This window comes from Echeneis naucrates, chromosome 23 (genome assembly GCF_900963305.1).
Source record: "Echeneis naucrates chromosome 23, fEcheNa1.1, whole genome shotgun sequence".
NCBI classification, from domain to species: domain Eukaryota; kingdom Metazoa; phylum Chordata; class Actinopteri; order Carangiformes; family Echeneidae; genus Echeneis; species Echeneis naucrates.
Genome location: NC_042533.1, coordinates 4,296,220 through 4,313,298, shown reverse-complemented (window position 1 = coordinate 4,313,298; position 17,079 = coordinate 4,296,220). Strand labels below are relative to the sequence as shown.

Here is a 17,079-nt window from a genome sequence, read left to right as displayed (position 1 = left end):
CAAAATATAATTATGGATTGGGACCCTGAGGCGTAACAATACCAGTCACAAGATATGGAGAACAAAGAGGTATTACCAGTTCATATTATAATAAGTGATATTTAGGACAAGTACTGGAGAGTACAGTTATCACATTTATCAAGTACTGTACTTTTTTTGTACTAGTTTTGAGGAACTTCAGGAATTCCAATTCATGCCATTTTATAGCTTTGACCTATTTCAGGGGCTGCTCCTGCATAAGAAATGGTCTATGAGGTGTGGCCCAACAGATAAAATAGTAAAAAAAGTGTTACCTTTGTGGAGATTTATCTGTTACACTGTGTGCAGCTCACAGTGATGTAATTAATAACAATGAACACAGCCTGCAGTCCAGCAGATGGCAGTAGGAGCCTTAAGATTAAGGGCCTCAGATCACAGAGGTACAAGAGCTGGACCTGCTGATTGACATGAGCCTGACATGTCCTTAGCCGCCCATTCGCCCACACTCAGGGCGGAGGCAATCACGGCTCCTTCTGAAGTGCAGTGAAAGGGAAATCGCTCCATTTTTACTGCACTTCTAAGAGAGCAGAAGCCGTCCCAAGGGTTGTCATTTTCCAGTTTGTGAGTGGGTGGTTGTCGGCTGTGGTTTGTCACACAGTGGACCTGGAAGAGACGTTCAGGGATGTGATAGACGGTGTCCTCGTACCCAGACAAGGGAGGAAGACATGCAGCTGTGGGGCCAAAAGGCACTGTGGTCACACATTCCTAAACTCCTCCAGCGCTGCCTACAGCCATGAACCAAAATATCAGATCCAGTCATGCAAACACTGCGGTCACAACATCACGCTTTCATTCACACATATAGATGTTTGTATCATGTTCCAGGAACATCCTGCAGGAACTACAGGTGATGTTTACACCTCCTGATTAATCACTAAGCTTCCTTCACTATGGTTAAGGTAATCATGAGATGGAAGTCTCGTTTATCTACCACGTTCCCATATATACATCTCTTTTTAACTACAGGAAATGATTTAGACTTGTTCCTGGGGTGAAAATTGCACCACCTCCACTCCGATGCTATATGTTCCGAAACAAAGTCACATGACTGCTGGTGGAGGACAGAATGCAAAGCTAAAAGTAGAAACACCCTCCTAGATTATGATTCTGGTACAAGCAGTTCACTGAAAATGTTCGTGACTCAAAAATGGTTTGGGGTATAATTGTTAAATGTGCATAGTATACATATAGTCTATGCCCATTAATTTTTGTGGGTGTGTGCCCCCTCGTGAATCCATCTCAAAGGGTTTTCACATTACAGAAGCCTCAACAAAGTGAAATACGTAAGTCTGCCCTGTCATCTTTTCATCATCACCTTTTAAGACATGCTTATCTTGACTTCTGGAGAATTCATGTCTTTTTTTCACCTTAAATTCTTGCATTTGAATCATTTTTAAATGATCTACGAAATATTAAATTGTTTGTGATTCCATATCACATTGCAAGTTGGCATAATAGAAGCAGCGATTACAGATTGGTATTTAAAAATGTCAGAAAATACTGTACCATCTTATTTCCTATCAATAACCAAATTATCAAATTGTAAAAAAACATGTAACAGACTCAGACATATACCAAATCCTGGATAACTAACTGACAGGTCTATCCATGGTAGCTGTTGGCAGTATTACCAGACTATTTTGGAATTAGACATCCAGCTGGATTTGCTAGCCTAGTTGGCAGTCAGGAGGTCATCATTGGTCTTAATTTCAGCTTGTTAGTTGGAAGTGGTCAGGAGCCAGCTTTCCCCCTCAACCACTGATGTGAATGCCATCATTATGTAGTGTGCAGCATCTCAGAGTGGTAGTTTGTGTGGGGCTCTCTCAGTCCAGCGCCCTTGTCCTTGTATGGTTGTTCCGCAGGTGGAAACTGAAGTGTTGTTATTTACATTCCACACATGGGGAAAGAAAAAAATAGAGTGCTTCTTTAGTTTTGAGATATTTTAGGTAAGGTACAACTAATTGTTATGTTTTGCACAAATAAAATGTAAGACTTCTGCTGATGTAATAAAAGCATTCCAAATGAGGTTATTTGTTCCATTTTGCTGCAAGTAAACTGTTTTTAAGATGCAAACTGGAAGTAATTTTCAACAAAATGCTCTGTCAATATTAAAATATATATATATGTATGAAAAAATGGTAGGGGGCAGCAGTTATTTACAAGCCTCAAACTAAACATGTTTTGATGATTTCCTAAGTGTTTCGGATATCCGGCGTGGCAGTTGTGTCAGTGTGGTGTTGTTATTGTAACCTAGAAATGGCCTTGCGTCAGATGTCTTCAGGCATGGACCAGTGGCCACCACAGCACAGCCACAGCGGCCACGGCTTCAGCCAAGGAACCAGAGTGGGCAGACAGATCTGTCAATCAGTGGCTTCCGGAGTTTGTTTTCTGAGGCCTCGTCTTCTCAAGTGCATGTTTTCGTGGACGTTTTTTTTGTTTGGAGTACAAACGCGGCAGCCACGAAGCTAATTGCAAGGCCAGAGAGGGACAGTTGCAAAGAGACTTTAGAAATTGTGGACTTGCAGCTGCAAGTGCTTTTACGGAAGACACAGCATGACTAACAGTAATACAAAGAGTGATTTCACTTTTGAAAATGATTGTTGTTTTTATTCTTTGACCTCTTGTAGGTGACTGAGGGTGAAATGCTTTGTTGGCCTGTTAGATTTAAAGATACTTTGACTAGTCTAAAGCAGTGAAACCTAACCTTTATTGGTTAGTCACCCATTAAAATTTAGCAAAATGTGACCCCTAATTACAGTTTAAGCTTCTTTCACATCATATGGGTTCAATATATGCATAAAGAGTGAGAGTTCAATAAAAATTTTGAAATCGAGCTTCATTTTTTGCCTTGGAATCTTATTATCTCATTATTTGTTTGTTAGTTTTCTTCCGTGATATTGGGTGACACGCCATAACAGACAACTAGGAGAGTTCAGTTGTTCTATTTTCACCTTGTAATCACTTCTCTAACCTTGATGACCGTTCACAAACTCATAAATATAACTATTCTGTTGTGACAGGAAGACAGCATCAGTGGGAACCTCAGTTACTGTGGATTTATTTTGCCTCCACAAAGACACTAATTGTCAGCCTGGCGACCCCTCAGACTTATCCCAGGACCAGTTTGGGAACCACTGAGCAAAACGGTAACATTTACTGCAGAAATAACTCTTTGCTGAATCATCATGACAAGACATCGCTGCATGTGTTCTTAAGTAGGCCTATTGGCAGTATCAGGCCCTTGATCAGGAATCTGCAGGGTGATTACATGTGTTGACAAGACAGCGTGGATATAAACAGCATCAAAGGACTGGCAATAATTCAGCACTGCCAGTTTTACACTGTGACACCATTTAAAATAGCATCTGTAAGGCAGCATTGTTTCCTGCACTCCAGCGTGGCACTCGAAGGGCATCCAGGGAGCCGTCTCATTAGGGTGACCTTTTAACAGGGAGGTCACAGGCAAGAGGACACAAGGTCCTATCGTGCCTTGGATGCACTGCACTCACTGCTGCGTCTTTTGTTGATAGATAAGCTGGGTCAGATTCTCTGATGTGCATTTTCCATTAAGTACACTGCTCCCCTGTGCTGCACAAAACACACAGCCAATAAGTGACTACATGCTTTTGACAGCAGCTCTCGGTGCACTTAAAGCAACAATGTCAGAGACTCTAGTTTCCTCATAAAGAGGGACATTATCATAGAGTAATCTTTTCCGTCAGAACACAGTAACTTCAACTGGAGAAATTCATTATGACCTATTGCTCAGGCTCAGTCACCAAATGATATCATGGGATTAGTGGATTTTATTTTGATATTCCACTGAGATGCACCACCTGCATTGCAGAGGATGACACAGTTTTCTTCACTATGTTTGCCAAGCATCTAGACCGCACATCACGTTGGTACTTTCCCTAACAAAAAATGTTTTGCTTTTACGTTATGCAGAGGCTTCTTATGCAAAATATATATTTCTCATAAGTTTAATTCAAGATAAAGTAGGAATTGATCCCAGGCACACCACATGCCATGCCAGTGATCCAATGCTGCAATGCAGTGAGTTATCATCCCCCAGATGAGGCACTGGCTGTCTTATCATCCATCTGACACCAGATGGCGATGTCCACATATAAGAGCAGGACAGAGAGGACCTCCTTTACCAATCTTGAACCCCTTTCCATGTTAAAAATTAAATTACCAGCTCAAATGGAGAATTTTTCTTGTGGTTTCGATCATTGTCTCATATTACAGAAACGACACAGAGAACAACCACAGATACCAACAATGCTCTGCTGCTGGCATTCCTTCGGGCTCTAATGTTAGAGCATGACCAGACATGCTTTAAACTAATCATCAACTTAACCCAATTATCTAACCCTCGAATTTTAAGTCCCAAGGACCATCAGCCATAGTCCTTCTGAGTGAGGACAGACACAGAGCTACAGTATTTCTCATTGTGTTTGCATAAAATTAGTAGAATTATTTTAATTTCATACATCAAACACTGTTTAATAAATGTACAGCTGGTGGTTTTTGTCAAGCACTGCCAAAATTCACTTATATTTATATATTTTTTAGAGCTAAATGATCTGGGCAGTGTAGATCAGACCCAATGGGGGCTGACTGCCTCCCCCGGGTTCACACACGGCCCAAATACTAATAATAGGTTCCTGAAATATAGTCAATTTATGAAATTCATTTACATGCCAAAAGATGTTAATGGATACTTACATGTTTATTTATGGGCTCATTAATTTCTGTATTCTGGCCTCTCCTATCGTTTCACTCTGCCATTAATACTCAGCTCATCACACAGCCACTTTTTTATTCAATCAGGAAACAGTTACTGTCTGCCAGCTCATCTAATGTGTTTTAATCCATCATTAACTATCAGATTAATGGCTGCTGCTTTTTTACATTTTGGTCTAGTTTTTTGAGCTTTGAGCAGCTAGCTCTTTAAATGTTTAAAAGTACTTATGTTGATTTTCACAGAACCAGTTCAAGACCAAAGCTGTAAATTAACAGAACTGACCGGATGTCTTGAACATTTCTGACGAAATTAAACTTGGAGCTAATGGATGGACAAAACTGCTGATGGATTTCAGTTGTCTACATGAAGCCGTTATCAATCCGTTGCATAAAAATAAATAAAAATAAATCTTTTATGAAGAACACACAACTGAAGTTCAGCACAGGAGAAGCTCGCCTGTTTCATTTAATTGTACTCATAATACTGCAGCGACACTAAAGTGTAATCTTCATCTTTTGGATGACTTTCCTTCAAAGCGTCACACTATCTTAGAGTTTGCTGATGACTGTTTAAAGAAGAAAAAGGATCTGGGTAAACAGACTTGCCACTGATTCTACTAGATCATTCTTGAATATCATTATTAGTTGCTCTCCAGGACAGACAGCACGCCAAAACCTTTGATCAACTCCTTGGGGGTTTAGATTTCATCCAGCAGGGGCCGTGATGAAAATAAATGATATGATTTTTGTTGTGCTGGCAGGAGGACAGCAGCTCTGTCCAGGATGACTCACTCTCTCAGCAGCAAGCCATTCCTGACACTCTACCCTCTCCATCAGCCAAATTGCCTTGATCAGCCGCTCATTGCTGCCTCCCAGCCGCTGCCGTGCTAACTTGCTGTTGAGCAAGGTGGGCACATCCTTGGGGTCGGCGGCAGCCTTTACATCCTGCAGGAGTGGGAACGTGCAAAGCAGCGAGCAAATGTGTTGAGAGAATTCCTCACATTCCCCCGTTAGGTCCTGGTGGCCTGGCTTGGTGTTGGGTTCCTGGGAGAGAGGCAAGAGGAGCCAGAGGAGCCGACTGCCGACTCAGCAGCTGACACCTCCTCTGATCTCTATCTCTTCCTAGAGCCATAAACCAAACCGTCTGACTTTTCAGCATAGCAGCCGCGTAAACAGAGCTTTTCTTGTGGCCTCATGTTAGTCTGCCAGTCCTTGCCTTGAGGGAGCAGATGGTTTTGGTGAGGATGGTACACTGACCAAACCTCGGCCTGTTTTTATCTCTTTGGGAGAGAGCGGAGGGAAAACAAGGCAAATTTGCCAATTTATTTGCAAAATATCTAATAAACATTACTCTATGGAAGGCAGATCCCTTCTGAGTCTAATAGTTTATAACTACGAAAAAACCTGTCCACCCAGGATGGATTAGTTAGCAGGTGTTGTTACAGTAATGGTCTTCATGGAGCCTGGATTGATGGGCTGTAAATCCAGCCCCTTGTGTTTGGATGACAGATAAACAGATAAAAGCAATTAACTGCTCTGTAAAACTTCATGACTGGCAGCACTGTGGGACCTGACAGCCAGTTTTTAGGACCTCATGCTAATGCAGGGTTTTCATGGATCAAAGGTCCTGCTGAGCTCACACTCTTTAGAGTAACACAGGCTGCCATTCAATGTTCACAAAACTGTTCGGAGCACGTCTTGTTGAATCCACGTCTTTCATCTCTCATGGGAGGAGAGCGTGATCATTGTGCTCACACAGAGATCAGTGGTCGTGATGAGGCAAAATACATAATTCAGAGTGCAAAGTCGTCGCTCGCTCTTATTTCTGGCCCCAAAGCGTTTTTCCATTACGTCTTGTTCTGCTTTATTGTGTGATTTGAATAATGAAAAGTAGGGCTGCAGCTCTCCTTTGATGCTCCCTAAAGCAATTTATGCAGTCAAATGACATTGTTTCAATCGCTTTGGTCCCTCATCAGGCAGATTATTAAAATACTCTTATGTAACGTCAGGCAGCACTTTGTTCCCCTTATTTGCATGTTATTTGAAGACAAAATCTGCCTGGAAAAACAACAGGACGTTAGAAAGTTTTTGTTTGTGTTGAACGTTCATCATGATTGAACATCCATTCTTGGCCAGCAAAACAATTTCACCACTGGAGCACTTAGTTTGTGCTCTGGACCGTTCAATCATATGGATTGATCAAGTTCTAATAATAGTAAAGTTATATAAAGTAATCACAGCAAATTAATTCAAGAACTACAAGACACACTACAATATTTTACTGCCTCCTACGACCAAGGTTTGGTCACGCACTCAGTTACTGGGTTTCCAGTTTACAACCATGCAGTTTTTCTTTTTTGTGTTTTCGAACAATTAGAAGAGTCAGAAACAGCCATTATTTCACTCTACCTGCCTTCGAGGGATGTTTAATGCCTTACAGAGACTCATCCAAACAATACGGTGACAGGTGGGTTTTTATGGGTTCAAATATACACTCCTTCCTGACATGTACATAAAAATTGCTGTGTCATTGGTTGTGATTTGTAACTGGTGTAAAAGTCACCTCTGCCTTACTTCTTTTCCCCTTAGTCACTCTGGGCTCAATATAGCAGCAGACATCTTTCTCTGCAAGGTGCACAAGCTGTACCCTTGAAAAGATATTTTTATTGGGCTGACTCCCTTTTGACAGCCTGTGCTTTGTCTTCCCAGTGCACCTCCAAGCTTGACAAAGTAAAAAAGGAACTGACTTTTCCGCAGAAGAGATTCCTTATACAGCATACGTTTTACTATGAATGCACGTCAGTCTGTATCAGACTCTCTGTGGATTTGCAGCTATTCCCTGTGTCAGACTTTACAAAGAAATCAGCCTAACCCAGTGCAGTTTTTGGCTGTTGAATTATACATAAGCTACTTCAGCAAAAATCAGAAGGCCAAGCTCCCTTCAGGGTGGCACTGTTACCATTTTACAAGCCCCTGTCCCTTGGATTTGGATCCAATTATTTTTCGATCGATCACTTCATCACAGCGTCGCTTGAGTAATAAAGTTTCTTCATTGAGAAAAGGATCTCTTACCCGTACAGTTGGCCGGACAGAAATAGGTTATTATTTATATATATATATATATATATATATATATATATAGTAAACAGTAATATTTCTGGCTATGCAGTTATGATGGCACAAATTTCTATTCGACCTTTTGATTTTCTTGCTCAGCACTTTGGATTTGAGACATCTCAGAAGCTATTTGATGCATTTCCATAACATTTGGCACAAGCACAAATTGGATGGAGAATAAAGCCAAAAGACTTTGGTGATTCATGAACTTCCTCATACATCACTCTCAGGTTTTTGGTAAAATGTGAAACTATTAATATCCGCTACCAGTCGAAAGCTTGGACACAAACTTTTATATTCATTTGAATGAGAACGAGTGTCCAAACTTTTGACTGGTAACGCATATACAGTGAAATTTAGTGCAAACATACAGATTCCCCTCCAGATGAATTACTCCCATCTAGGTAATTTTCTGAACTTTCACATTACACAGTCATCAGAGTAGAAATGTAATTTATCCTATATCTGGGTATAAGGGATGCAAATATTGATTACTTTTCATTGTCCAGGAATCTGAATTTTTCCAGCTTTTCTTGAAATAACCGATATTATGAATCAGTTAATTTACAAAAATAACACATTCACTTTGGCATTATTGACAAGTCAGCATGCAGATGGCTGTAGACATGTGTCCCTCTGCATTCTCTATGGGACGCAGCCCATGAAGGCTCCCATGAAGGCCAAAATGAAAGAAGATGGTCCCGTCACCTAGCAACCTTCAAAACTTTCAAAACTTTATAATACAAAAACTTTGTTAACACTTTCTGTCAAATTAGCAGTTGAGCTGAAAACCAGTACTTAAATTTTAATGTGCAATTTCTGTTGTGTTTTTTTAATCACCATTTTATTTTCATTACTGTCGCACAACTAATCTTGGGATCAGTGCAATCATAAAACTTTGTTATTGAGGAAACAACAGCTGGTGCTCCACTTTAACACACTTAATCTTGCACCCTACAAAGGAGCCCCTGAATCGGGACACAACTTTGGCCATTTTTTTTAATCATATAAAATCATTTATCAGTGTAAATATTTCACAGGAACAATTATTATAACTCCCAATAATAACTGCTAAGATCTTAAAACCGTAATCCTGTCTTCTTAAGCGAACGCCTGAGCAGCCTTTGTGCATTGTCTGTATGTTCACAGTTGGATGGAGTATTATAGCCCATCTATGCCAGAAATTCTGATGTCATGCCAGAGAAATCCCCCCTCCAATCTCTGGGACCCCCCAGCTGTTGTTTCAATATCAACATATAAACCCCACGTTAATAAAACAGTAATTGAAAGATCCTCATTGAACAATCCTCCTGTATCCAGTTACTTACACTTTCGTAATATGCATAAAAGCTGTTTGTATGGCTATTCTCTGATTGATGTGTGTGTATGTGTGTGTGTGTGTGTGTGTGTGTGTGTGTGTGTGTGTGTGTGTGTGTGTGTGTGTGTGTGAGATTATTCTTTTGCCCGAGTTTCTAGTTTATCTGTGGTCTAGATTAGCTCAATATATTAATTGGAGGTGAATCTATAGGCAAAATCAGTTTGCTGTGTTATGTGGACAAGTTTCCATCCATCTGTCAGCTCCTCATGGCAGTTGGCAGCATATTCTTGTGCAACACAACATTGAATAATTCATTCAGAATTTGATAGGAAAATTAATCAAGCTTTTTTTGGTAATTGTCCATTGGTTATATACATGAACTTGATTCAAGTAGATTTCACATTACTAGTTTTAGAAAGGTTAAAAATGTTTGTTTTCAAGTGTACAATATTAAATCTCCTTAAATTGTTTTCCGGCAAAAATTTAAAAACCAGTCATCTAAATGATGGTAAATCTTATCTGATGGATTGTAGTCCATCTAACGATTGATTTAAAAAATTTAATTTATTTTAAATTCGTTATTTGCCAAGTCATCGTTCACTGTCTTATTTAGTTCTATTCCTGACCTGCCTCGATCCCATAGATAAGAAGCTAAGTGGTTAAAATAATCATTATTAGCTGCAGCTCTCCTTTCAGCATAGTGGAATTAACAAAAAAAAAAAAAAAGCTGTTGAATTTTAAGTGGATGGTGGAAAATAAATGCTCAATATGTGGACAAAATGTAAATGAGTAGCATGTACTTGTGCACTGCAGAAATGTGTTATTACCAAAGAGCAGTCTCAGCGTGATGCCAGTATTAGAGTATTAGCTGAATTAATCTGAAGAGCTCAGTGGCGTCTCATTAACGGTGCCCCACTTCAGATTGATTTAAGTTTCACTCTGTCATTAGCTCCAGTGGTTTTGTCCATTCAGGCTATTGGTGCATGGTCATGTGCTGACTCAGCAAATCAAGATGCTGTCTCATTAATTTGCCATTCAGTCTGGTCCAAACTGTCTGCTCCTGATTTTCTTCCCTCACTGATGCCTCATAGAGATTAAGCTATGATGAAGAGTCTGTGTAATGAAAATGGAGATTGAATGAACAGATGATCCTGAAAATGTCCAGAGATAAAATACCAGATGTTTTATTGGTCATATAATATGTAATCATTCTAACTGCTGCTGCAGTTTGAGGTTCCTCGAGCTACGTTGGAATGGGCGATAATTCACTTTAATGATCTTTTATCATAATTGTATCCTGGTGATATGATCATTTTGTTATGCTTACAAAATGTATGTTTTGATAGTTCAGTAGATTTTACTACCTAAAATAAAAATAAACCACTGTGTTAATCCATTACGGCTGAAGGTGTCACACAAACAAAATGAGGTGTCACTGAAAACAAAAATGGCTGTCTGGTATCTTTATCATATATTTGTGCCAATATGTAGATGCGTCTCTGCATTGCAGGATATAAAAGACATATTTTGTTTGTTTGTTGTTTTCCAGCGTGGGGCTATCTCGACAGTGCTGTTTATTAGAAACGAGCGCTCTCCAGTTGCTAAGGTGGGCCTGAGGCTGCCTGGTAGCTGAAGGCACCTCGGGGCCCCTGAGCTTCGTGCTCTGTGACGCGCCGGGAATTCCCCTCAGACTGCATCTCCTACCAGCAGCCTGCAGTCTGGGATGCAAACAGGGATGTAAAGGAGGATGAACCCAGTGCACTCAACTTCCAGTTATATTTATTAGCGCAACATTTTAGACTGAAGCAGCATTTTACTTCAGATGTCTTATTAAGTGTCTATTAGGAATGTGCATACATTTTATATAAGTTTTTTAAAATGTAATGTTAATGCGCTTGGCTATATGGGCGTTTTTTAAATTGTTCATTAATGTACAGTATTTGTCACTCATTATCTGTCAACTCATGGGTGCCCATAGGGGGAGTTGCAGCTGTTAAGTCATACTTACATTACTATGTTAACATTCATTATGTCCTTTATATATCATTTTAGAAAGGCTACATAAAAGGACTAAAAATTAAAGCGCTGCTGGGAAACATATAGCATAGAATAAGTCACATCAGCTGTCTCCTGAAGCAAAATAAAGCATAAAATCTGTCATTTTTTCAAGAATAAATGCAGATCTTTGCCTCTTTTTGATCATCAGCTGCAGGGGTCTTTTTCCACGGCTTCCTTCCAGCTTCATTCCTGGACCTGAACTCTCTGGAACATTCACAACAATGTCATGTATTTGATTCACGCAGGTTATATTTTTCTGTTAGTTGCCGGGTGTGTTACTTACAATAATAACGCGCAATCTGACCAGGCAAAATATTTGGTTGTGTAAACTTCCTGAACAAACAGCTAAGGAAGTGTCAGACAGGATTGCCATTTGCTCTTCTGTGAGTGGCTGTGACTGTTTTTACACCTTCTTTCTAAATAAGGCAGCCTGGCTGCCAGGACATATGACCAACGTCCCGATTTGGTTTCTGGACACAGTATCCATCCATCCATCCATCCCATGATTGCTCAACGCCAATGAAAGTCAAACACACACACACACACACACACACACACACACACACACACCCTCCCCTCCTGCAGGTCTCCCATGTGAGACAGAGCTGCGTCAGGTCAGCCACAATTAGCCACAGGAAGATATAAAATAGGTTACTTTACCTTCAAAATAAAAGTCTAAACTATCACGAGCTATTTCATTTGGGACCAACATCCCAAAATTCTGTGTTCTTTTGTTCTTTTTTTGAAAAAAAAAAAAAAAGAGTTATATCATAATGATATTAAGAAATGATCTTTCTGTGTGTTTTCATTTACTATTAGATTTCTACCACAGTTATTAAACTTGTAGTTCAGATGTAGGTCTCTCCCATCTACATTTTTTTTTTTTACATTTTATGAACTTTCCTTCTTTTCATTTACTTTCCTTGTGTTGATTTGGCTTCACAGTCTGTTTGATAAGATCATGCCCGCCACTGTCCACGTGTGACATGAACTATTTACATATGCTTCTCATGCACATGCACTGCTGCTCCTGTTTTGTTATCCTGTTATTTTAACTAAATGAAACCACAGTGACATCACACACTTCAGTGTGGTGGAGTGGTGGGTATAAAACAAGCCCCTGAATCATTTTCGCACTCATGAAATTATCCCACTGCTGCTTCACCTTTTGTTTGCTTGGCAAATTGGCAGTTTATGTAATTTAGTTCAGAGCTTTTGACAGAAGAGGCAACACACAGATTTAATATAAGAGTCAGAACCCAGTCAGCAAATAAGACTTATTTTGAAAGATAGCACAGGAAACGCTTTTTCTCACTCTGTCTGGCTTATACGACGCTAATGTGAAGGTGCAGCACCCCCCCATCATTCCCATCAGAACTGCTGCTCCTGCCGTTGGGGTCCTCTAACTCTCCTCCTCCCATCTCCCACTTTTGATGGGGGGGCGCAGCGGTGAAGTCACAGTGATGTCATTTTAGGATGTGAGAGTCGGGGGGCCAAGGTGAGCTGGTTTTGCGGTGAGTGGTAGTCCCCCCTCCACGGCCAGCGTTGCCTGTCCAGAGGCGCTGGAGCGGCGAAAGATGATCATCGCCACCGGCACCAATTCAAGCTCCGACGCGCTCTGTCCCTCTGCTCCTGCTCAGATCTCTGGCTATGGGGCCTTGATCTGCCTTGATCCCAAAATAAGCCTTCACCGCCACCATGCCAAAGGACAGAAAATAAGAAGAGTTGCATTTTTAGGGCAGGTAACTTTGTGCCCCAAGGGTAAACTGGATGGCCATTGCGCAAAGGTGCCTGTACAGCATGTCCAGCGGGGCCAGGACGCACTGGACGCTGCCAGCAGTTCTTGTACTGTGGACTTCTCTCTGGGGGATCGTTTCATCCTATCCGATTCCGAGCAGGACTAATGCGACTTTGCTGGAAAAGAAGTGGGAGACCCTCTTCTCCCGCTCCTATCTGGGTATAAGTGGGGGGAAATCGGAGCTGAACTGGGAGAGTGACTATTTGCAGGGCATCAAGAGAGTGCGGCGACTGTACTGCAACGTGGGCATTGGGTTTCACCTGCAGGTGCTCCCGGACGGCAGGATAAGCGGTGCACACAATGAGAACCAATACAGTGAGTTGCATCTGGGAAAGAAGTGGACCCACAAAAAAAAATAAAAATAAAAATAAATAAATAAATAAGAGTGTAACCCAAAGAGAGCAGGCGGTGTTAAAAGTTAGAGCGCCTCGCTTATCTTGCATGATATTTAATAAGAGCTGTCGGCATGGTTGAAAGTTTTTGAAAGCCAAAAAAAAAAAAAAAGAAAAAGAAAGATGTGCACTGAGCCTCGCATCCGTGCACTGCGAAATATCCTCCCAAACCAAAAACATGACATGAATGCTTGGACCCAGTTTAGACGCTAACTTATTTTTACCCTGCGTCCCGCTGCAGCAGGACACACACACACACACGCACACGCACACGCACACTCAGCACGCTGTAAACTACACTCACACAGCATCACGGTGTTTAATGCGCAGATAGGTGCTGATTGAGCACACAGAGCATCATTCAGTCGCAGTGCACCTGCAAGGTTACACCCATCGGTGCTGCAGTCCCCGCTCAGACTCAGCCTCTGCCTCCCTAACCGTCTGTCTCCTTTAGGTCTGATAGAAATCTCCACCGTGGACCGAGGAGTCATCAGCCTGTTCGGCGTGAGGAGTGAGCTGTTTGTCGCAATGAACAGCAGAGGAAGGTTATACGGAACGGTACGTTTGTGCGCAACTCCAGAGTCTCTCTCTCTCTCTCTCACGCACACACACATCCTGCTCAGTGTAAGATGAGTTCAAGTAGCTGCTGCATCCACGGGTTTATGAGCACTGTTGTGTTATTAATATGTTCTGATGATGAGGAGGAGGGGGGGCTTTCACTGTGGGGTCCAAGGAGTCCCACTTAATGCCAGAAACTTCTTCAATGCCGCACAGTCAAAGTGCCAAAATCAAATGTTATCAACTACATATGATTTAAGTCTGTTTTTTTTTTCCTCACACCAAAGATCATTGAACAGACTATTTTAGATTTCCTCCCAGATTTATATGATTTTATCACAGAAAGGGGAAAAAAAGCCATGTCACATATGGTGCCACTAAGTTACTTATGAATGACATTGGAATGGAAATAAAAATTCCTATTTTTATTGGTGACCCTCAGAAACACCCTGCAAGACAGTCTGGGGTCCCACTTTGAGAACTACTGAGTTAAGCAGAAGCTAAAGTAGAGGTTGTCATTGTGCAGAGAACCAGCCACCGTTTTTATATATTATATCCCCACCTTTACTGGCATACTGGATGAGAAAGGTTGAAAATTCATATCATATCTGGGACATATGTGGACATTTTAATGTGCACAATTAACTTAATATTAACAAAAAAAAAGTAGCACATGGATCGCTAACAAGCAGAATACATCCCTCATAAAAATGGAGTGAAATACAAATGCAATGCAGTGCAAGTACGTCACAATTGTACGGTATTTGAATACATGGAATGATGGGATCTGTTTATTTACATATTTTGTTTATTCCTGACCATGTTAGTAAAAGCAGATAATAAACTTTCCCCGTCAGTGGACATTAATCCACTGTGGCAGTCAAATAGTAAGACTGCTTTATATCCACCATATCATCATGAAACCAATGGCAGGATAAACATGACCTTTAAAAAGTAGGTCACTTACGGTATGACTTACTGCCTTAATGTCTTCCATGATATTCATGTATTTTTAGGGACCATCGATACATCCTGGTAATATATTAGATCCTCTGCAAATGAATTTTTTAACTCCCAGTTTTACAGGATCATTTTCATGGGTTTTCTACAAAACTGATGTCAGTGTTATAAATTAAAAGTTGATTCCTGTGAAAGTGAACCTTCATAGTGTATGTGGTTAAGATTGCATGCAGTTTTTGTGCACAACGTAAACACTATAACCGACTTTCTGATTTGTAAGGAACCTCGAGGATGACTTTAATCTGCAGGAGACCAGTGTTTAAGGACTAGAGTTAAAAAAAAATGTGATTTTAGCTCAATACGTTTTTCATAGTAACTTAAAGTAACACTGACTATCAAAGTGTGAAGCAGTAAAAGTTTGCTCAGATTCAGATTTTTTTTTCACTCACTCTTTGAAAATGTCTGACTATTTTAATTTAGAATTTGACCCTTTTAAATCTGCTTATTTAGTTCTTGTATGATCAGGTTAGCTCATTCAACATCTGGTTCATTTTGTTAATAACTTTCCAAATAACTTTAAGAACATTTACTCAAGCACTCTGGAGGCAAAGTGCTTTTAGGTTAATTCACTGATTCAGGTTAATAACAACAAAATGGAAGCAGTAAGTAATATCCACAGCTGTAATCCGGTGATAAATGGGCCATTCTGTGCAGTGGCCAATTTTACATCTGGCCCCGAATTGATAAAATCTGATATGAATATTTATGCACTTTGACTAAATGCTTAACATTTAGTAAGTTTTGTATTTCCACGTCGTGGTATTGCTGCTATTACCTGAGTAAAAGGACCTCTAAGTTTACTTTAACTCAGCCACGGTTCCATCTGTCCTTCAGCTGTATGCTTAACATTTAATAACCGCTTATTCAGTTGCATCTTCCTTTGGGATTAGTGTTAATATTTTAATTTATTCTGGGATTTTTTATGAGCTCAGCAGTAAAAGCAGTGAGGCTGGTATCTGCATTTCAAAAGGACATTTATTTTGCGACAGCATGCCACCTCCTCCAGTTTCCCCCCAAGCTTTCTACACAAGCTGTTTGCCAAACTAAAGGTCACGTGGAGAACATGCATACGCTGTGATGTTCATCCTGCGCCTGTCAGAAGATTTACTGACCTCTTGTCATGTCTCTCTTTTATTTATTTGTTGTTGTTGTGCTTTTTTTTTTTTTTTTTTTAGAGAGTCTTTGGGGATGAGTGCAAGTTCAAGGAGATGTTGCTGCCCAACAACTACAATGCCTATGAGTCTTTTGTTTACAAGGGGTTCTACATCGCCCTCAGCAAGCATGGCCGTGTAAAAAGAGGCAACAAGGCCACCACCGCCATGACTATCACACATTTCCTCCCACGGCTATGAGAGAAACTGGCAATAACTCAGTAATTTGCACATGTGGATGTTCTTCCAGGTAATATAGAAATGCATAGTCATGATATACACATCAACGGACTGCATCAGAAAACATATATTTATTCTGTTTATAAATATGTATATTTGGATAGCTATCTTTGTATATGTATGCCATACTGTGCTGCTTATTGTTTTTATGGACGGGGAGAGTTGAAGCCTTTGCCTGTCTCACTTTACCTTGGTGCTTGCTGTAACTGAACTATGTGTCACTTCCTTTTTTGAGATGGAGGATGGGCTATATCGTGAGCTTTTAAAGAGTGAAATGAATACTTTTTATTACCTCAAAGAACCACTTTACTAGATTAAGGGATGCATGGACTTTAGCTGAAATATCTGCTAAGTTTTTCATTTCTTTTAAAACTTTGAGCGCTTGATGGTTCCCTGCTCGATCGTTGATGTCTGGCAGTGAGGGAAACTTAAATGCACTACCTTTGCTGCACGATTTAAAGGTGCCTTGGTGTTCCCACTTGTGGCCCCCTCAAACTTGCATGTAAGAGACACCTGCTGGAGTCAGAAATAGGGCTGACACTCTGGAGAGGGCCTCAGGAAGAAGGGCAGGGTAGGGAGGGGGGTTGGCTATCTCTGGTTTATTTTCTTTTCTTTAATTAGATCGATTAAGTAATATAC

General features: G+C 40.6%; 1 protein-coding gene across 1 annotated transcript; it reads left to right on the top strand.

Moving 5' to 3' along the window:
• Positions 1–12,688: 12,688 nt before the first annotated feature.
• LOC115036985 (fibroblast growth factor 6-like) lies at positions 12,689–16,966 on the top strand. Its single transcript, XM_029495427.1, has 3 exons — positions 12,689–13,394; positions 13,926–14,029; positions 16,225–16,966. Exons 1-3 carry the CDS (start codon positions 13,052–13,054, stop codon positions 16,399–16,401), a joined length of 624 nt encoding a protein of 207 aa, XP_029351287.1. The 5' UTR covers positions 12,689–13,051; the 3' UTR covers positions 16,402–16,966.
• The last annotated feature ends 113 nt before the right edge of the window (positions 16,967–17,079 follow it).